This window comes from Macaca thibetana, chromosome 20 (genome assembly GCF_024542745.1).
Source record: "Macaca thibetana thibetana isolate TM-01 chromosome 20, ASM2454274v1, whole genome shotgun sequence".
NCBI lineage: Eukaryota > Metazoa > Chordata > Mammalia > Primates > Cercopithecidae > Macaca > Macaca thibetana.
The window spans coordinates 27,903,857-27,925,679 of NC_065597.1; the positions used below are offsets into that span (position 1 = coordinate 27,903,857).

Below are 21,823 nucleotides of genomic sequence, written 5' to 3' on the forward strand. Positions count from 1 at the left end.
TCATGAAGGCAAGGTCTTTATCTTGTTCCCTGCTGAATTCCCCCAGTTCCTAATCCAGTGCCTGGCATATAATAGGTGCTTAGAAAACACTTGTTGAACAAATGAATGAATGCATGATGTCCAGTCTCTCTGGAGAGACCACCGAGGTATCAAGGTAGTGATGATTATTTCCCAGGGGTTGATGTGGTCGACACCCCACCAGCTGGGGCTCCCGGCAGTGAATGGTTGAGCCCCAGCTGGCTTGACCTGTGAACTGGAACCCCCGTCCCTGACCACAGTCCCTCCTGTGCTTCCAGACCTCGAGCATCTGCAAGACAGCCGTGCACGCAGGAGTCATCAGCGACGAGAGCGGGGGTGACGTGGACGTGATGCCCGTGGACAAAAAGAAGACCTACGTGGGCTCGCTCAGGAACGGAGTTCAGTCTGAAAGGTAGGGCGGTGTTCTCCAACCTTTGACACCCAAGCCCGGCTGCTAAGGGTCCCTCAGGGGGCCTGGGAAGAGGCCCAGAGTCATTACCCTTTAAAATAAAACTCCGGTAGACTTGCATGAATTCTTACCAGGACTCCCAGGTAAGAGCCTTCTTTGCTTTTCTCTTTCTTTTGTTTTTCAAAATAGGGAATGCTTTTCCCTACTATCACATTTGGGATTAAGGAAAAAAAAAAAAAAAAAAAGAACTTTTTTTCCTATTATCAATGAACGTTTTTATAGAAAATTTAGAATCTGTAGGAACATCAGATAAGCCCGAAGATAAACAATCATCCGTAACTCATCAGCGGGGAGAATTACTGTTAGATTTCTTGGCGTGCGTCCTTCCGGTTGTTTTTCTTTGTGTGTGTGTGCATTTTTTTCCCACAAAAAATGGGATCAAATGATAGTTACATACTAGTCATATAAAGCTACATCGTAATATAGTTACATAGAGTTAAATAAGATCAGGGAGCCTGGAGTCCTACAGACTTGGGCCCTGTTTCTTACCAGCTTTGTGGCCCCGAGCAAGCCACCTGATTTCCTTGAGCCTCAGTTTTCTCATCTGTGAAATAGGGATAATAGTAGACCCTGCCCCACAGAGCTGTTGGGAGGTGAACGGAGATGGTGCCTACCTAGTGCCTGGCAGTAAGAAGCACTCTGCAAATGAGGGTTATGTTGATTACTCTGTATTCCCACTCGAGACCATACCTTTATGGAAATCTACAACCATAAGTCATTGGCAGTGACTGCAAATGACTGTAACGTGCTTCTCTTCATAGCTGGTGTAAGTCCTTTCCATCTGGGGGGGGGGTGCAGATCCTCCCCTAGTAAGTAGCCTTCTCCGGCAATCTCTGCACACTGTGATTGTTTCCTTAAATCCCTAGAAGTGGGCGGGGTGTGCTGACTCAAGCCTGTAATCCCAGCACTGTGGGAGGCAGAGGTGGGTGGGTCACCTGAGGTCAGGTGAGGCAGGAGAATCGCTTGAACCCAGGAGGTGGAGGCTGTAGTGAGCCAGGATTGCGCCACTGCATTCCAGCCTGGGCAACAAGAGCAAAAGTCTGTCTCAAAAAAAAAAAGAAAAAACAAAAAAAAAGAAGTCCCTAGAAGTGAAATTCCTAAGTGAGGCGTTTCCCGAGCGTCCTTCAGAAAAGGCACTCAGCCTCCCGAGTAACTGGGATCACAGGCATGCGGCACCACGCCCCACTAATTTTTGTATTTTTACTAGAGGTGGGGTTTCGCCATGTTGGCCAGGCTAGTCTCAAACTCCTGACCTCAGGTGATGCGCCTGGCTTGGCCTCCCAAACTGCTGGGATTACAGGCACGAGCCACCGCACTCTGCCGCCGTGATTATCTCTTTAAAGATCTCCAAATACAGTCACATTCTGAGGTGCACTTGAGCGTTAGGACTTTTAGGACTTTAACATACGGATTTTGAGGGACCACAGGTGAGCTCATAATGGGGCAATGTTGAAGAGTTCATATTTGAGGGCCGCTCTTTAGAGAAGGAATAAAATCAAGACTGTAACGTGCCCTGGGACCTTGGACGCTCAAGCCTCCCTGCCTCCTGGAACACGGGCCCTGCTTCCACCGCCAGCCTCCTGGGCACTTTGAGCAGCGGGCTCACCCTGTGAAGACGCCGCAGCGTCACTTGTACCCAGATCGTGCCCATTCTTCCCGGGACCCCTGCCCGGTGACTGTGCCGTCGGCAGCCCCGAAGAGCCCGAGTAGACAGCTTCCACGTTTTCTCCTTCAGCACGCGCGGCCTTTGTTTGGAAAAAGCTTAATGAAGGGAAATTCCACTGATTTAATGGGAGGGAAATGAAGCAGCTGATTAGGAGGAATTTCCTGGCCGGGCTGGAAAGAAATCCCAGGGCATCAATTTACTGAGCTCTTTGTACCCTCTTTAAGAGAAAACAGTCTCCCTGAGCAGCGCAGGCAGCTGGGATTTGTTCCCTGTCGGGCTGATTCATGAGAACATCACGGCAGTGCCCTGTGGGCTGGGGACAGGGGCCTCCTTGTGGGGCCCCATTGGTAGGCGCCTGGGGAGGGCACGGAGGGAGAGAAGGCCCCCAAAAGCAGCTTCCCCACCCCCGCCGCTATCACCCAGGGTTTGGGGGGCTGCCCGTCTTTCTCTCTTCCCGTGACACCCACCCAGATCGCCACTGTCGCTGTCTTTGTAGGTGTCTTCCAGGCATCCCTCCCAAGCACAGATGTCACTGGTGCCTTCTGCACTCTAGAAAGATTTTAGTGATTTTCTGCAGCATTTCCAGAGTTAAGACTTTGCTTCTCTTCCTTCTGGGACTCTCTGCTCCTTTGTCCTGTGGACTGGCGTCTGTGATAATGCTTGGTTTCAGCTTCTCTGTGCCTCAGTTTCCTCACTTATAAAGGGGGGAATAATATTACCTGCCCCCTGGGGTGGTGGCAGGGCAGGAGGTCTCCAGGTGGGGTCCCCAGGCTGACGGTGTCCGTATCGACCCAGAGCTTGTTGGAAAAGCACATCCTCCGGCCCCACCCAGTCCCGCTGAATCGGAATCTCTGTGAGGGGCCCAGCAGACTGGGTCTGAGCAGGCCCTCCGGGGCGTTGTGAGTGTGACAGCCGCTGTTCTAAGAGTGACCCGAACCTGGCAAATCTGAAATGAGTCAGTCAGCAGTCACGCCCCACCCTTGCTCCAGCCTGGCTTGGGGGAGAGTGCAGAGCCTGTTAGATGTGGAAATAACAGCTCCATAGTTTCTGTTTCTTAGGGTTTCTGGACACATAGAGGGATTTTCGGTCATCCAACCCTTGAGATTCTCAGCCCTGAGTTGTCCAATACAGCAGCCACCAGTGGTGGGTGCTCACTGAGACCTGAAACGGGCTTGTCCTGAGCCCATTTGGAGATGTGCATAAGTGTGAAACACATACCACATCTTCAAGATTTTATACCCATGACTCTGATATTATTTTGCTACGAGTCATTCAGCAAGGAGTGGTGGCTCACACCTGTAATCCCAGCGCTTTGGGAGGCCAAGACAGGCGGATCATCTAAGTTCAGGAGTTCAAGACCAGCCTGACCAATATTATAAAACCCCGTCTTTACTAAAAATACAAAAATTAGCCAGGCATGGTAGTGCACGCCTGTAATCCCAGCTACTCAAGAGGCTAAAGCAGGAGAATCGCTTGAAACCAGGAGCTGGAGGTTGCAGTGAGCCGAGATCACGCCACTGCACTCCAGCCTGAGTGACAGAGCAAGACTCCATCTCAAAAAACAACAACAACAACAAAAACAGTCATTCATTTACTGATTATTCATCGCACACCTGTGCTGGGACCCAGGGCACAGGTGATCAAGTCCACAGAACTCGTATCTCAGAAGGGGAGTGAGCACTGGAGCCCCACACAGGCTGGTGGCCAGGACAGTAGGTGGCACCCACTGCACTGAGGATGCTGCTCACCCACTCCCCGGTGGGGTCACCTCGGGCAGGCAGTCTCCCCAAGCCTTGGTGGCTGCTCTAATGGGTCACCATGAGAATTATGTGAGAGAGTGTGTGCGAAACCCTCGGCTAGTGGCTCAGAGGAAGCATGACATAAAACCCAGGGGCACCTGTTGCCACAACCTCAAAAGATGCCATGGTTCTTTTCTTATAGGGTCAGGTGGCTCGATCCTAAGAAATGACCTACATGACTCATCTCTCAGGATAAGGAGTCAGGGATCTTCCAGGAATTCATTCTTTCATCCTGGCTTCCTTCCTTCCAACACTCACTGCATGGAGGCATCATACACTTAGTGAGTGCAGATAATGTCCCAAGCACCCAGGATCCCACAGGGAGCACAACAGTGGACCTCTGCCATCGTGGCATTTGCCATCTAGTGAGAAGACACAGTGCAGAAACGACAATGCCAGCGGCAGGGCCCAGGGGGTCACTGTTGTGGAGGGACAGTTTAGGGAGGCATCAAGAGGGCCAGTCTTACTGTCCAGAGGGGACTGCTTGGTGACATGGCTCCCAAGAGAACCCTGCAGAGACACCTGGGCATGGCCATGCCCTGTCCTTTCCTTATTTAGTTGGGACCTCAGCCACCGTCTCTGCACAACGCACGGGGCTGGGAAATTTCCCAGGAGCCTGTTCCCAATAGGGGCTGTGGAAACCCAGCCTGGAGCCAGAGGGCGGCTCTGTCCCTAATGGTTGCTGAGCCCTAGAGGGGTCACAGGCAGTCCCAACGGAGATGCAGATGTTGTATATACTGTGACCAGTTCACAGCAAACTGTATTTTAAATGTAGGGAATCCTTCAATCACACCAACCACCAAAACCCCCAGACAGAATTCTCAGCACACGGGGCCAAAGTCAGTTCTGCTTCACCGTGGTTTTGGTTGAGCAATGATCCTCTTCTAGAAGAGGACTTCCTGGACGTTTCGAAAGGCAGCCATGCAGGAATGAGGCAACATAAGAGACTAGCACCTGCTCTCTCACCCCCGCCTGCCAGGTGGCAAAGGAAAGAAAAGACATCAGGAAGAGCTTTCAATACTGGGACGAAAGTGTCTGAATATTCTTGGGGAAATGCTAGACATCTGGATGGATGTCAGTTCAGAATTTTTTCTTAGACCAGAACCATTTTTAACACAGATTTTGCAAGAGATTGGGAAATATATCAACAATGATGGCGAGCATTCTTGCTCACTTGACATTTTGAAATTTCACCTTTATACAAAGGTATATATGGGTGGACATCCATCTGAATTGCAAATTCATTCACCTAACACTTACGGGCAGCCCCTGGGCTAGGGACTGGGGACACAGCCGGGAACAGAAGAGAAAAAAATCCCTCTCCTCAGAGGGATGTGGTCTGCTATAGCAAGTGCAGTAGAGATATGATGTGAGCATGCATGGAATTCTAAAGTTTCTAGAAGCCAAAGGAAGAAGTAATGGAAGGGAAATTTTAGGATGCATTTTACTTATACCAATGTATCCATATTATTTCAATATGTAATCAACAGAAAATTATTATTAGAAATAAGAAATGTACATTCTGTTTTGGATACAAGATCTTGGAGATCTGGTGTGTGTTTCACACTTATGCACATCTCCATTTGGACAAGCCTGTTTTGGGTGTCAGTGAGCACCCACGACTGGTGGCTACTGTGTTAGACAACTCAGCACCGAGAATCTCAAGGGTCGGGTGACTGAAGATCTCACTATATGTCCAGAAATCCTGAGAAACAGAAACTACTGAGCTATCATTTCCAGATCTAAGGAGCACCGCCCTCTCCCCCAAGCCAGGCTGTACCAAGCCTGGGACATGAGGTTCTCTCTGCTCTGCAGAGGAGCTGCTAATAGCAGACAGGCGGGTTCCCATTCCCTCCACCCATATCCCGAACTTCCACTGGCTCTGCACACATTAGCACATCTAATTCCCCAACAGCCCTGCAAGGTAGGAAATGTCATTATCCCTATTTTATCATTAAAGAAAGGGAAGCACAGAGAGGTTAAGCAACTTGCCCGAGGTCACCCAGCCTACCAGGGGCAGAGCTGGGACCCAAACCTAGGCCACCTGTAGCAGAATCCATGCTTTTAAGCAGCACTCTTGACTTCCTCAGCCTGGACAGACCACTGAACTTGGGGCACAGACCCTTCCCAAGAAGGGGCCAGGGAGAACCTTAAATGCCAAGATAAACTTGTTCCTATCTTTACAATAGAAGAAATATATACTTATTTAAATACTACATCCAGAGAGCAAAAAGTGAGAGTCCCAACAGGTGCCCTGCTAACCACAGTTAACTGCTGATTTATACCTTTTCTTGACCTGTTTTCCCTCTGTGCACATAAAACACACATAGAAATCAAAATAGAGATTGTGTTGTACGTGCTAGTCTGAAACTTTTCCCCCCGAAGAATAATGATATATTTCATCAAATAAGATGAAGAAGTTTGACAGTTCCCTAGGGTGTGGGCTTTGTGAGGACAATTCCCTCACCACATGTGCATACCCGGCCTGCGCTCCCCACATTCCCACTTTGAAGGGAGGGTGAGGTTTAAGCCTAGCAGGGGCAATGGCATTTGTAGCTCCCAGCTACTGAGCACCTGCTGGATGCTTGCCTCTGGCCCAGGTACCTTCCTGGAGAGGCTCATGGACTTTTTACAGTGTCCCTAAGGAGTGGGCACTTCGATGAACCCAGTTTACAGATGTGGAAACTGAGGGTCAGAGAAAAGGGTTAACCAGCCCAAGGTCCTAAAGATAAGCACCAAACCTGTATCTGTCTAACTTTTAAATATTTCTGAGGGATCAATAGAGGGGTGAGACTCTGGGAGAACAGGGAGAACAGGATTGGAATCCTTTTTTTTTTTTTTTTGATGGAGTCTCCCTCTGTCGCTGAGGCTGGGGTGCAGTGGCGCGATCTCAGCTCACTGCAACCTCTGCCTCCTGGGTTCAAGTGATTCTTCTGCCTCAGCCTCCTGAGTAGCTGGAATTACAGGCACCTGCTACCACACCTGGCTAATTTTTTTTATATATATACGTTTAGTAGAGATGGGGTTTCACCATGTTGGCCAGGCTGGTCTCGAATTCCTACCTCAAGTGATCCGCCCACCTCAGCCCCCCAAAGTGCTGGGATTACAGGTGTGAGCCACCGTGCTCATCCAGGATTGGAATCCTTTAAAAAAAAATTATATATAGAGAGAAACACACACACAGATAACATACACAGACACAGACACATACACACTCACAGACACGTACACATATACAGACAGTCCTAGACACTTAAGATCGTTCAACTTACGACTTTTCAACTTTATAATGGTGTGAGAGCCATGTGTATTCAGCAAAAACCATACTTCGAATTTTGCATTTTGATTGAAAATTCTTCATACTAACTTCCTTGTCAAATAGGCCTGTGTTAGGTGATTTTGCCCAGCTGTGGGCTAAGGTCAGTGTCCTGAGCACACGGAAGGTAGGCGAGGCTGAGCTGCGACGGAGGCGAGGTGTATTCAGTGACGGAGGCGAGGTGTATTCAGTGACGGAGGCGAGGTGTATTCAGTGACGGAGGCGAGGTGTATTCAGTGACGGAGGCGAGGTGTATTCAGTGACGGAGGCGAGGTGTATTCAGTGACGGAGGCGAGGTGTATTCAGTGACGGAGGCGAGGTGTATTCAGTGCATTTCTGATGTGGGCTTCTGACTTCCGATGGGTTTATCAGGACGCTACGCACTGTAAGTCAGGGAGCATCGGTGTCGACAGTCATGTACGTACATATAGAGACAGTTATGTACATATAAATGATATTTCTTAATAATTAAAAAGAAATTACACTTTTTAAAAGCCAGAAGACCAAGCACTCAGGGGGTTCCTCTTCTGCCGTCCTGTTAATGCTGGGTTCGGGACTCCACGGGCAGCTTCCCTGTCTGCCCATGGGACCAGAAGCGGCCGTCCACCCTCCTTAATCCCGTCTGTGTGTCGGATGATGCCAAAAGGCAAGCTCTTCCTCCCTGGGTCACTTTCAAGGCAACTAAAGAGGATGCAGCACTGCGTGCCTGTCCCTGGCTGGCCTCCAGGAGGGAGCCCTGGGCTTCTGGGGAGCTCTTTAGAGAATCCCTGGATTGTTCCTGCCCCTTTACTCTGGCCTTTAAAGGGCATCTCTAGGCCTCGTGCAGTGGCTCATGCCTGTAATCCAAGCACATCGGGAGGCTGAGGTGGGAGGATCACATGAGGCCAGGAGTTCAAGACCAGCTTGGCCAACAGGGCAAAACCCCGTCTCTACTAAAAATACAAAAAAAAAAAAGTTAGCCAGGCATGGTGGCACATACCTGTAGTCCCAGCTACTTGGGAGGCTGAGGCAGGAGAACTGCTTGAACCTGGGAGGTGGAGGAGGCTACAGTGAGTGGAGATTACACCACTGCACTCCAGCCTGGGCGACAGAGCAAGACCGTGTCTCAAAAAGAAGACTAGAGAAACCTCAACAATATAGTGAAAATAATTTTAAGACCTTAATAGCCGACACCGAGAAACAACCTCTGTAAACATTCCAGAGTATTTTCTTTCAGGTTTCTTCTATGTTTACATACAAACATGCTTTTTTGTTGTTTGTTTGTTTGAGACAGAGTCTCACTCTTTCACCCGGGCTGGAGTGCAGTGGCGTGATCTCGGCTCATTGCAACCTCTGCCCCCCAGGTTCAAGTGATTCTTGCGCCTCAGCCTCCCTTGTAGCTAGGATTACAGGCGCCCACCACCAGGCTGGGCTAATTTTTTGTTTGTTTTTTGTTTTTTGTTTTTGTTTTTGTTTTGTTTTGTTTTGTTTTTTGAGACGGAGTCTCGCTCTGTCACCCAGGCTGGAGTGCAGTGGCCAGATCTCAGCTCACTGCAAGCTCCGCCTCCCGGGTTCACGCCATTCTCCTGCCTCAGCCTCCCGAGTAGCTGGGACTACAGGCGCCTGCCACCTCACCCGGCTAAGTTTTTGTATTTTTAGTAGAGACGGGGTTTCACTGTGTTAGCCAGGATGGTCTCGATCTCCTGACCTCGTGATCCGCCCGTCTCGGCCTCCCAAAGTGCTGGGATTACAGGCTTGAGCCACCGCGCCCGGCCTATTTTTGTTTTTTGAGACGGAGTCGCGCCCTGTCGCCCAGGCTGGAGTGCAGTCATGCGATCTGGGCTCACTGCAAGCTCCGCCTCCTGGGTTCATGCCATACTCCTGCCTCAGCCTCCCCAGTAACTGGGACTACAGGCACCCGCCACCACACCTGGCTAATTTTTTGTATTTTTAGTAGAGGCGGGGTTTCACTGTATTAGTCAGGATGGTCTCGATCTCCTGACCTCGTGATCCGCCCATCTCGGCCTCCCAAAGTGCTGGAATTACAGGTGTGAGCCACCGCGCCCAGCCAACTTTTGTATTTTTAATAGAGATGGGGTTTCGCCATGTTGGCCAGGCTGGTCTCGGACTCCTGATCTCAGGTGATTCGCCTGCCTTGGCCTCCCAAAGTGCTGGGATTACAGGCGTGAGCCACCACACCCAGCTTAAACACGCTTTTTAAAAAGGGATTCTGCTATTAGTATTGTCTAGCTAATCGGACTGTGACCAGCTCTTCAAGCCCTAGCCTGTCTAGCCACACCGTGGTTGCAATGGCTGCATGCACAGATTCCGAGGCATGGATAGACCATCATCCATTTATCATCACTGATGGACACTCAGATTGTTTCCATTTTTCTTTCACTGTAATAAACAACACTTGAAAGAACATTTTTACGCAAGCCTGTGCACTTTCTTGACGATTTATTTAGGTAACTTCCTCTTAGTAGAACAGCCACAGCCACCAAAGTGCTGTCCTAAGGCAATGCACAGTGTTGCGCTAAGTAAAAAAGTCAGCAAATCCTCTCCTGTGTAAGGCTCCCCCGCCAGTGGCTTTCCACTGCACTAAGAATCAAATCTGCCCCACTCCCATTCAAGGCCACAGCTGCCTCGGCCCCTGCCCGCTTCCCCACCCTGTCTGTGCATCTTCCTCCTATATTTCCACCTCCCTGGCCCCTCTGGTCCTTGACTGCACCAAGATTGTGCACACCTCAGCGCTTCTGTACCTACCGTCTGCTACCCTCTGGGCTCTCGTGCGTTCCCGGGCTGTGTTTAGACTGAAATGGCCCCTCCCTAGGAAGCGTTCTCCACCATCCAGCCTGCGCTTGTCCTCTTGCTCCCTGATGGATCTGTGCTATTTGCCCTGACTCATCACCTTCTGCAACTGTTTCTTGCTCATGTTTTGCTACTTCTCTTCCCACCCCAGACTGTAAACTTCCTGAAGGCAACAGCCTCACTGGTCTAACCCCGCCTCCCTGACGCTGCCCAGCTCCTGGCACATAGCAGGTGCCCAGTAAACACTGGTTGAATGACAGACTTTGCTGAGTTCAGCAATTGGTTCAGAGCTGGTCGAGGGCTTTTATTTTAATTGAGACAGGGTCTCACTTATGTTACCCAGTTGCATCACTGCACTCCAGCCTGGGCATCATAGGTGAGACCCTGCAGCCTCACCTGCAATGGCTTGTGATTGCACCGCTGCACTCCTGGGTTCAAGCAATCCTCCCACCTCAGCCTCCCGAGTTGCTGGGACCACAGGTGTACACCACATCTGGCTAATGTTTTTACTTTTGTAGAGATAGGGTCTCACTATGTTGCCCAGGCTGGTCTCAAACTCCTGGGCTCAAGCAGTTGCCTACCTTAGCCTCCCAAAGTGCTGAGCTACAGGCGTGAGCTACTGTGCCCTGCCTGAGGGATTTTTAATACCCTTTATCAAAGTTGTTTAGTGCTGTTTATGAAAGTTGCTTGACACACTTGATAAAAAGTCCATTAATTTTTATGAAAATTACCCAGAAATACTACAGCAATTTATACTCCTTCAGGCATGTATGGGAGTGACAAGCTAATCCAAAAAGATAACCAGAAGGCAAGATCTGGGAAAGAAGGGTGGGAAGGGTGATAATTTGATAATTATCAAGCCACATTCATTATTCATCAGACACGTACAACTACCAACTTCCCCAGTGTACCTGGAGCTTAATAACTGCTTGAGGCATGAACAACCCGCCTGAAGGTGGGGAATTTTTCTTGGCAACCCAAACCTGCGGGAATTTTTACCTGTGGCAGTGGATGGCACCAACATTTGATGCTGCCAGTTGCACGGTGACATCCTGGGTGGTGTCAGCACATTCTTTGATGGGTTAGGAAATACTTGCCCAGCTTGTCGGGGCTGCTCTTACCTCCAAGGTGGGCAGGTTGTATAATGCGGTGCGTGGTTGTCCAGGAAGGACACCCAGGGCCCTTGGGCTGGCAGTGTACACATCTGGACAGCAGCCTGAATGACTCCCTTGTCCCTGCGCCATCCATAGAATCTGCAGACCCATAGTAAGTCAGGAGGGACACAGACCCCTGGTAATTTTCCCCAACGTGGCTTGCCCCCCATGCAGAATAACCACAATAACTTGTGGCCCTGGTTGATTCTCCCAGGACATTCATTTGAACAGAGAATTCAGGGAACTCTTACGTCCCCCAAGGCCTGAGGAGGGCCCTGGAATCTGAGCTTTCCAGAAACCAGCAGGGCCTCCAGGGTCACCCCAGCCCCTGGCCACTCTGTCTCCTCCTCTTGGTCCAGAGCCACCTGCGGCCGAGCGTTCTGCCTGGGTCTTGGCCCTTGGCGTTTCTTCGCAGCTCCATCTCTCCGCATGCTCCCATCTGATACACATTTCAAAAGTTCAATTCCAGGGTAGCCAAAAGCATGAAGCTGCCATGGAGAAAGGCTGAAAAACAACCAGGAATTGCAAGCAGCCTGCTGTCAGAGGACTGCAGATCTTACCGGGCAGTCTGAGGGGCCGGGGTCTCCTGGCTAGTCTGGCAGTTTCCAATATGGGGGCTCTCGTTGTTTAGAGCGGGGATCCTAAAGGAAACCTTGCCCATAAATCATGACTAGGCTATTAATCTTATGCTCAAACTCCTTCATCATGAGCAAGATGCAAACGAAAATGATATCTGGATGCCACTACCTACATTCTATTGGTCAAGAACCAAAAGCAAGACATCACATGGCACCGGGGGGCGTCGCACAGCCCTGCTGTCATTGTCTGGGCAGTCTGCAGGTGTTATCTTTATGCAGGGCAGGTTGGCAGCTGTCAGGATGCAAATGCATGTCCTTTGGTCCAGCAATTCCACTCTTAGGAACTCACTCTCAGGCACCCTCACACAGAGGCAAAAAGTCCCATGGGCAACAATAACATTGTTTGCAAATGTAGAAAATTAGAAAACAGGGGCTCAGTGGCTCCCCGTATAATCCAGGCACTTTGGGAGGCTGAGACAGAAGGATTGCTTGAGCCCAGGAGTTTGAGATCTGCCTGGGCAACATGGTGAAATCCCATCTCTAAAAAATACAAAAATTAACCAAGCATGGTGGTGTGTACCTGTGGTCCAAGCTTCTGGGGAGGCTGAAGTGGGAATATCACTTGAGCCCAGGAGGTTGAGGCTGCAGTGAATCATGATGGTGCCACTGCACTCACACAGACACACACACACACACACACACACACAAACACACACAAGATTAGAAAGAACTAAATGTCCACCAGTAGGGACCCAGTTAAATATAACACTTCAGTACAATGGAATACTATGCAGCTGATAAAAGGAATGAGTTCTTTCTGTATAGTAAAGCAACAAATCCCAAGATATATTATTAAGCTAAAAACGCAAAGTGCAGAGTGGTATGTCTATGGTAGTATGTATATAATATTTGTGTGAAAAACTGGGTGAGGGAAAAAATATAGTAATTGTTTACATCTGCATAAGATGTAAGCATCTCTCCTCTGGGGAGAATTTGGTGCAAAAAGACAGAGTTGAGAGGGAGCATGTTTTTTCCTTTAAAATCTAGAATAATGTGCGAGGATTGTGTATTCAAAAACTAAAATGTGCGGCTATGATTAGTCTTTTCCATTTTAATTTCGGTGTGGAGAGAACACTCCTGGTTGCACTTTTTTTTTTTTCTTTTTTTTTTTGACAGAGAGTCTTACTGTGTTGCCCAGGCTGGAGTGTGGTGGTGTGATCTCGGCTCGTTGCAGCATCCACCTCCTGGGTTCAAATGATTCTCCTGCCTCAGCCTCCTGAGTTGCTGGGATTACAGGCACCTGCCACCACACCCGGCTAATTTTTGTTTTTGTATTTTTGGTGGACATAGGGTTTCACCGTGTTGGCCAGGCTGGTCTTGAACTCCTGACCTCAAGTGATCCGCCCACCTCGATCTCAAAGTGTTGGGATTACAGGCGTGAGCCACTGCGCCCAGCCCTGGTTGCACTTTGTGAACAACGCTTTGAGGTCTACAAGGCATCATGCTGCCTTCTAGAGCACAATTCCAACAAATGCGAGTTTGCAAGATTGAATCGGCTTTTATTAGCGATTTGTATATCAGGCAATATCCCATGTACAGAAGAGAAGGTGTTCCCATGAACTGAGCAGCGAGGGGAGGTTTTAGAGTCAGCAAAAGGCTGCATGCAGAGAGTACAAACAATGAACAGGCCAGACGTGGTGGCTCACACCTGTAATCCCAGCACTTTGGGAGGCTGAGGAGGGTGAATCACGAGGTCAGGAGATTGAGACCATCCTGGCTAACAAGGTGAAAATACAAAAAAAATTAGCCAGGCGTGGTGGTGGACGCCTGTAGTCCCAGCTACTCGGGAGGCTGAGGCAGGAGAATGGTGTGAACCCAGGAGGCAGAGGTTGCAGTGAGCAGAGATCGTGCCACTGCACTCCAGCCTGGGTGACAGAGCGAGACTCCGTCTCAAAAAAAAAAGAAACAACAAAATTCAGATGGGTCGTCCCAGTTTCTTTCCTTGTAGGATTAAAGCAGGGAGGCCACACTATCCTGCTTGCTCAGATGGATTGGAGCCCTTTGGATTGGTTGCTACTGTGTATCTTTCTACTTTTGGAAAATCGGCCCATTGCTTTTTTTTTTTTTTTTTTTTTTTTGAAACAGTCTCACTCTATTGCCCAGGCCAGAGTGCAGTGGTGTGATCTCACTCACTGCAACCTCCACCTCCTGGGTTCAAGCGATTCTCCTGCCTCAGCCTCCCAAGTAGCTGGGATTACTGGCACCTGCCACCATGCCCGGCTAATTTTTGTATTTTTAGTAGGGGTTTGACTGTGTTGAGCAGGCTGGTCTCGAACTCCTGACTTCAAGTGATCTGCCCACCTCAGCCTCCCAAAGTGCTGGGATTACAGGAATGATCCACCGTGGCTGGCCTAAAACCAGCCCATTTCTAAGTTCAGTTTGATGAGGGGCACCTAGCAGGGCAACTCTGATCTGATTTGGTTTAGTCTGTCGGGCCTAGCCCAGTTCAAAACAACGGCCTCCCGTCAATTTAACACTCCCCGCCTCCCACCTTCTGGGTCTCCTCTCCAGCCTGGCCCCTTCCTGGACCTCCCCCCACAACCCAGGTACCCCCGAACATCAGCACTGTCACAGAACATTCCGGAAAGTATCCTTAGAAATCCAAAGAGACAGGGCTGGGCTTGGTGGCTTACACCTGTAATCCCAGCACTTTGGGAGGCCGAGGTAGGCGGATCACGAGGTCAGGTGTTTGAGACCAACCTGGCCAATATGGCGAAACCCTGTCTCTACTAAAAATATAAGAATTAGCTGGGTGTGGTGGCGCATGCCTGTAATTCCAGCTACTCGGGAGGCTGAGGCAGGAGAATCGCTTGAACCCGGGAGGTGGAGGTTGCAGTGAGCCGAGATCATACCATTGCACTCCAGCCTGGGCAACAGGGCAAGACTCCATCTCAAAATAAAGATAAAAATAAAAAATAAGGCCGGGCGCGGTGGCTCAAGCCTGTAATCCCAGCACTTTGGGAGGCCGAGGCGGGCGGATCACAAGGTCAGGAGATCGAGACCACAGTGAAACCCCGTCTCTACTAAAAATACAAAAAATTAGCCGGGCGCGGTGGCGGGCGCCTGTAGTCCCAGCTACTCAGGAGGCTGAGGCAGGAGAATGGCGGGAACCCGGGAGGCGGAGCTTGCAGTGAGCCGAGATCGCGCCACTGCACTCCAGCCTGGGCAACAGCCTGAGACTCCGTCTCAAAAAAAAAAAAAAAAAAAAAATAAAATAAAAAATAAGCCCAAAGAGACTAGCGACTTGCCCACCGTCACACAGTTACTAAATGTTAGTGTGGGGATGGAGACTCGCGTCTGGAAGATGCGCTCCAGAGGTGAGATTTACAGAATGCCAAAGCAGGATGCATGGGAAATCTTTTTCCCAAAAGCACTGCGCAAAAACAGCTGTTTCAGGACTCCAGAAACACACCACAGAGGCATACAACAAACAGGGAGGTGTTTGTTCAAAAAAATGTGGAGCTCAGGTAAGAACAGAGGGATCTGTGGTGTCTGAGCCTGGGACTGCTCCTGTTCACCCCCATCAGTTCCTATGGCTGGAAGTTCTATGGGGGCGGGACTGTGCCAACCAGCGGTTTTCTTGATTTGAAGCAGAGCCAGGAAAACCGCACACCTCTGGCCACTGTCAGAAACGGTATCAAACCTGGAGGCCAAGACACAGGAAAGCCAGTTAGTCCAAATGTGCAGTTATCATCTGGGGCAGAAAACTGGGGAGGATGTAGAGAATGAGACAGCCATGGTGGCCCTTGGTAAGCTCCCAGGCATCCCTGGTGTTCCAGAAGGCTGTACCCACAGCAAGAAAAGCAAAGTGGGAAGGGCACTTAGGCTTCCCAATCCTGAAACCTCCTATACAGTGACAATAATCAAGATGGTGGTGCTGACATCAGGACAGACAGAGATCGAGAGAACGTGATCAGGCCTGGTACGGTGGCTCACGCCTGTAATCCCAGCACTTTGGGAGGCCGAGGCGGGAGGATCATGAAGTCAGGAGTTCCAGACCAGCCTGGCCAACGTGGCAAAACCCCATCTCTGCTAAAAATACAAAAATTAGCCCAGCATGGTGGCATGCACCTGTAATCCCAGCTACTTGGGAGACTGAGGACAGAGAATCACTTGAACCTGGGAGGCAGAGGTTGCAGTGAGCCAGTATTACACCACTGTACTCCAGCCTGGGTGACAGAGCGAGACTCAGTCTCAAAAAAAGGTAAAAAAAAAAAAAAACATGATTGGAAGTCCATAAATAAACCGTCACACTTGTAGTCAATTGATTTTGACAAGATTGCCAAGACCATTCAGTGGGCAGAGAATAGTTTCTCAACAAATGATGCAAGGGCAATTAGATATTTACATGTAAAACTGTGATGTTGGACCTTTGCCTCACACCATATATAAAAATTAACTCAAAATGGATCCAAGACTGAAATATAAGAGCTAAAAATTACAGAAGTCTAGGAAAGCAAGTATAAATCCTTCATGACCTGGAATGGTTTACTAGATATGATGCCAAAAGCACAATCTATAAATGAAAACAAATTGATAAGTTGAATTCTATCAAAGTTTAAAACTTTTATGCCTTAAAAGACACCATTAGGCCTGGCACGGTGGCTCCCACCCATAATCCCAGCACTTTGGGAGGCTGAGACAGGAGGATCACTTGGGCCCAGGAGTCTAAGACAAGCCTGGGCAAAATAGTGAGACTCTATCTGCACAAAAAATAAAATGTATCAATCAGACGTGGTGACATGCTACTCAGGAGGCTGAGGAGGGACGATCGCTTGAGCCTAGGAGGTCAAGGCCGAAGTAAGCCATGATCATGCCACTGCACTCTGGCCTGGGTGACAGATCTTGTGTCTTTTTTTTTTTTTTTTTTTTTTTTTGAGACGGAGTCTCTCTCTGTCGCCCAGGCTGGAGTGCAGTGGCCGGATCTCAGCTCACTGCAAGCTCCGCCTCCCGGGTTTACGCCATTCTCCTGCCTCAGCCTCCCAAGTAGCTGGGACTACAGGCGCCCGCCACCTCGCCTGGCCAGTTTTGTTTGTTTGTTTGTTTGTTTTTTTGTATTTTTTAGTAGAGACGGGGTTTCACCAGGTTAGCTAGGATGGTCTCGATCTCCTGACCTCGTGATCCGCCTGTCTTGGCCTCCCAAAGTGCTGGGATTACAGGCTTGAGCCACTGCGCCCGGCCAGACCTTGTGTCTAAAACAGTTTTTTAAAATTATCTAACACTGGATTGTGGAGATGATTGCACAACTGTATAAAATCTCTAAAAACCGTTGAATTGTACACTTAGAAAGGATATGTTTACAAGGTATGTTACACTTGAGAAAGCTGGTTTGGTTTTTTTTTGAAACAGAGTCACACTCTTGCCCAGGCTGGAGTACAGTGGCAAAATCTTGGCTCACTGCAAATTCTGCCTCCTAGGTTCAAGTGATTCTCCTGCCTCAACCTCCAACTAGCTAGGATTACAGGGGCACACCATCATGCCTGGCTAATTTTTTTGTAGAGGCAGGGTTTCACCACGTTGGCCAGACTGGTCTCGAACTCCAGACCTCAAGTGATCCACCTGCCTCGGCCTCCCAAAGTGGTGGGATTCCAGGTGTGAGCCACTGTGTCTGACCAATAAAGCTGCTTCTTTTTTTTTGAGACAAAGTCTCACTCTTGTCCCCCAGGCTGGAGTACAGTGGTGTGATCTCAGCTCACTGCAACCTCCGCCTCGCGGGTTCAAGTGATTCTCCTGCCTCAGCCTCCTGAGTAGCTGGGATTACTGGCGCCCACCACCATATCCGGCTAATTTTTGTATTTTTCATAGAGACGGGGTTTCACCATGTTGGCCAGGCTGGTCTTGAACTCCGGACCTCAGGTGATCCGCCCGCCTCGGCCTCCCAAAGTGCTGGGGTTCCAGGCGTGAGCCACCACGCCTGGCCTAAGACTCTTTTTTAAAAATCGTCTTTGATTAGCTGAAGGATTTAACTCCTCTTGTGAGAGGGCGGTTGTTACTAGCCGTGGGACCCTGGGTAAATGACTTCATTTCCTGGTGTCTCCGTTTCCTCCCCTGTGAACGAGGGATAACAGCTCCCTCCGGAGGAAGGCGAAAGGCGGTGAAGCACCCGGCATATGCAGTAGTGCTGAGATAGCGCGTTAATCTCTCCCAAGACACCACTGTTCCGGTTGACAGGTGGTAGTGAAAGCAAGCAGAATTCTCGGAGGGTGAGTCCGATCCAGACAGACTGGGGCCAGCACATCCCTGAGTTCAAAGGAAATAACAGCCCTGACCTAGAATCAGACGGATGCTCATGTGCAAAGAAAATGGGACTTGCCAGCTGTTCTCAACCCAAGGCAGGCTCTGTTTCTGGTGGCTGTGGGGAAGCGTCCCTTGGCCATGGCTCTTCCACTAGGGGATAAAGAAGGGGACACCCAGGTCTCCCTGCCCAGCCAGAGTTCCTGCAGGAGGCCCTCCGGATCTCTCAGTAACGGGCCCTCTTTCTTCTTTTTCAGCCTGGGGACTCCTCGGGATGGAAAGGCCTTCCGGATCTTTGCTGTCAGGCAGTGAATTTCCAGCACCGGGGGAGAAGGGGCGTCTTCAAGAGGGCTTCGGGGTTTTGCTTTAATTTTTATTTTGTCATTGTGGGGAGGGGTATATGGAGAGTCAGGAAGCTTCCTTTGACTGATGTTCAGTGTCCATCACTTTGTGGCCTTTGGGTGAGGTGACATCTCATCCCCTCACTGAAGCAACAGAATCCCAGGGTGCTCAGCCGGACCCCTGGTGCCCAATCCTGCTGGGGCCCCGGGGTCTCCATCTGGGTGCCCTCTCTCCTTTAGAGATCTGACCTGTCTCTTAAAGGGGACAGTTGCCCAAAATGTTCCTTGCTATGTGTTCTTTTGTTGGTGGAGGAAGTTGATTTCAACCCCCCTGCCAAGAGAACAAACCATTTGGAGCTTGCAATTGTGAAGCATTCACAGTGTCGGAAGCGGCCTTTCGAGCAAGTGCCAGTGAGTTTCAGGAATGAGTAGAAGGTAGTTATTTAAAAATAAAAAGCACAGTCCGTCCCTACCAACAGAGAAAAATAGTTTTAATGTTTGCTGGTCAGACAGACAAATGGGCTAGAATAAGAGGGCTGGGGGTATGAGAGACCCCGGCTCTGCCCTGGCACGTGTCCTTGCTGGCGGCCTGCCACGGGCCCCCTTCAGTGGCCGCATTCAGGCCGGCTCTATACACAGCAGTGCTGGTTTATGTAGAGTTCAGCAGTCACTTCAGAGATGTATCTTGTCTTTGTCAGGTCCTTCGTCTTCATGGCCCACCTGTTTTCTGCCGTGACCTTTGGTCCCGTTGAGGACTAAGGATTAGGACCCTTTCTTTACCCCCTACCCGTTGTGGCTCCCACCCTGCCTCAGACTGGTTTACGTGTCCTGGTTCACACCCAGGACTTTTCTTTGCAAGCAATCCTGTTTGAAGCCCACTTCTTAACTCCTGGTCTCGTAAGGTTCCACTGAGATGAGATGTCTGGGAACAACCAAAGAAGGGCTGCTCTTTGCTCCTTTTAAAAATGACAATTAAATGTGCAGATTCCCCATGTACCCAATGACCTATTTTTTCAGCCGTGGGAGGAATGGAGTCTTTGGTACATTCCTCCCCAAGGTTAGCAGCTCAGTTTGTGGTTATGAAACCATCCTGTGGCCTCATGACAGTGAGAGATGGGAATACACTAGAAGGATCTCTTTTCCTGTTTTTGTGAAACGACTCTTGCCAAACGTTCCCGAGGTGCTGAGGAGTGTAGTACACCCTGGCTGCCATCACTGTATAAAAGTGCTTCATGAGCCCAGACCAAAAGCCCACAGTGAAATGAAATACCCTTTTGTAAATAGCATTTTTTTGCAGAAGGTAAAAATTCCACTCTCTACCACCAGGCCAGCCAATAGATCACTTTGGCGAATGCTAGTGTCAAATTTGATTCAAAATATTTCTTAGGTGAAAGAACTAGCAGAAAGCAAAAAAACTAAGATACCGTAGACTGGACAAGAAACTCTACCTGGGCACCTAGGTGATGCCTTCTTTCTTTGATTGCCTTTCTAATAAATGCAGAATCTGAAGGTAAATAGGTTTAAAACAAAACAAAATCCCACCCCTTTTAAGGAGTTGGCAAAAAGCAGTTCAACTCTGAGCCTGACTGAGCTAAAATTTGCAGGATTCTATCTGCGCTTTGTGCATTGTAGGCTAGTCGTAATTCATAGGTACTGACTCTTCAGCCCCAAATGTCGGAGAGGAAGAATTTGGTCAGCCTGTCAGGTTGTGAGTCCAGTTACCACCAAACATCTGGGAAACTTCTGGGTGCTGGGTGCTCTGCTGCTGGACTTTTGTGGCTGTAGCTGTGTCTGCAAGATAAATTAGATCGCCTTGTGTGGTTTGCCAAATTAGTGAGGAGTCCAGGACAATCCCAGTGGTCTCACTTCCAAAGCATCCCACCCAAGGGAGACTTGAAACTTCCAGTGTGAGTTGACCCCATCATTTAAAAATAAAGTCCCCAGGTTCCTTAACGCCTCCTTCACTGGGCCTTCCTAGCAGGATAGAAAGCCCTCGCCCAGAGCAGGACCTGGCTATCCTTTTTTTTCTTTTTTCCCCCCCTTTGAGACCAAGTTTCACTCTGTTGCCCAGGCTAGAGTGCAGTGGCGTGATCTCCACTCACTGCAACTGCCGCCTCCCGGGTTCAAGTGATTCTCGTGCCTCAGCCTCCCAAGTAGCTGGGACTACAAACGTATGCCCGGCTAATTTTTGTATTTTTAATAAAGATGGGCTTTCACTATGTTGGCCAGGCTGGTCTCGAACTCCTTACCTCAGGTGATCCACCCACCTCGGCCTCCCAAAGTGCTGGGATTAAAGGCATGAGCCACTGCGCCCGGCCGTGGACCTGGCTGTCTTTATCATCCCCACAAACATTTTGAAACTGGAATATTTGTCTTCAGAAAATGGAAACAAGACTATAAATTATAAGCCCTGTCCCTAGCACCACCTCTCCTTTGTGTGGACTAGAGCTCCTCATGCTATCAGCACTTACCCTGTGTTTAAAAAGATCTTGCACCAAGCCAATGGCGTTCCTGGCTCTCCTGCCCCCAGAATGAACATTTTTGGCTTCCTTAGGAGTTCTGCCCTACCGTATTCCAAAGCGTGTGCTGGTTTCTCATATTGTCTGTAGGCTCACTCGGCCCGCAGTTTATGTGTGTGCTTTTTTCTATGAAAAATGATGTATTTTGCTACTTCCTGTGTACAAAGTTTTATTGTAAATGTTTTTTGTGCTTTGCATGAACAGGGGCCACGTTGTTGCAATTGTTTCAGTAAAACTGGTTTGATTTCTAAAATGTTCCTGTAACATATCTTTTATGAACAAATCTGAACAATTTGTGAAATAAAACTTTTAAAACCATCTTTCAGGCTCTGGCCTATTTTGTGTTGGCTGCTTCTCCTAGGATGTCTCATATACGCGGAGATGCCGACAGCCAGGGCCTGGTGGAGACCTCCACCCCATCCACGGGAAGGAGGGAGGAACTTGCCAAAATGCACATTCAGGCTCAGCAAGGCTGGGATGGGGCCAGGGACTGTCAATTTCTCACAAGATACTGGTGATGTGAATGCTGCCAGTCCCCAGATCACATTCTGAGTGGTGGTGGGCTCAAGGCCATTCTGTCATTGTCTAAGCTCTGGCTGCCCTAACAAAATACCATAGACTGGGTGACTTAACCCACAGAGAGATCTTCCTCACAGTTCTGGAGGCTGGAAGTCCAAGATCAGGGTGACAGCAGCGTTGGTGTCCTCTGCGGCCTCTCTTTGGTTTGCAGGTGGCTGCCTCCTGGCCATATCCTCACATGGCCTCTCCTCTGGGCATGTACACTCCTGGTGTCTCTCTCTCTTATAAGGACACTGGTCATACTGGGTCTGGGCCCCACCCTTAGGACCCATTTAACCTGCATTACCTCCTTAAAGGCCC

At 49.4% G+C, this 21,823-nt stretch overlaps 2 protein-coding genes across 3 annotated transcripts in view; one reads left to right on the forward strand and one right to left on the reverse strand.

Annotated features, from left to right (window-relative positions):
* Nucleotides 1-21,262, forward strand: part of CRISPLD2 (cysteine rich secretory protein LCCL domain containing 2) — a 90,215-nt gene extending 68,953 nt beyond the window's left edge. For both annotated transcript variants that reach the window (XM_050773665.1, XM_050773666.1), the window contains exons 14-15: nt 297-430; nt 18,342-21,262. In XM_050773665.1, coding sequence (XP_050629622.1) covers nt 297-430; nt 18,342-18,396 — 189 coding nt within the window. In that variant the 3' untranslated portion in view covers nt 18,397-21,262. The remainder of the gene's footprint in view (nt 1-296; nt 431-18,341) is intronic.
* Nucleotides 1-21,823, reverse strand: part of MEAK7 (MTOR associated protein, eak-7 homolog) — a 672,801-nt gene that overhangs the window by 427,586 nt on the left and 223,392 nt on the right. The gene's annotated exons all lie outside the window — the stretch shown is intronic.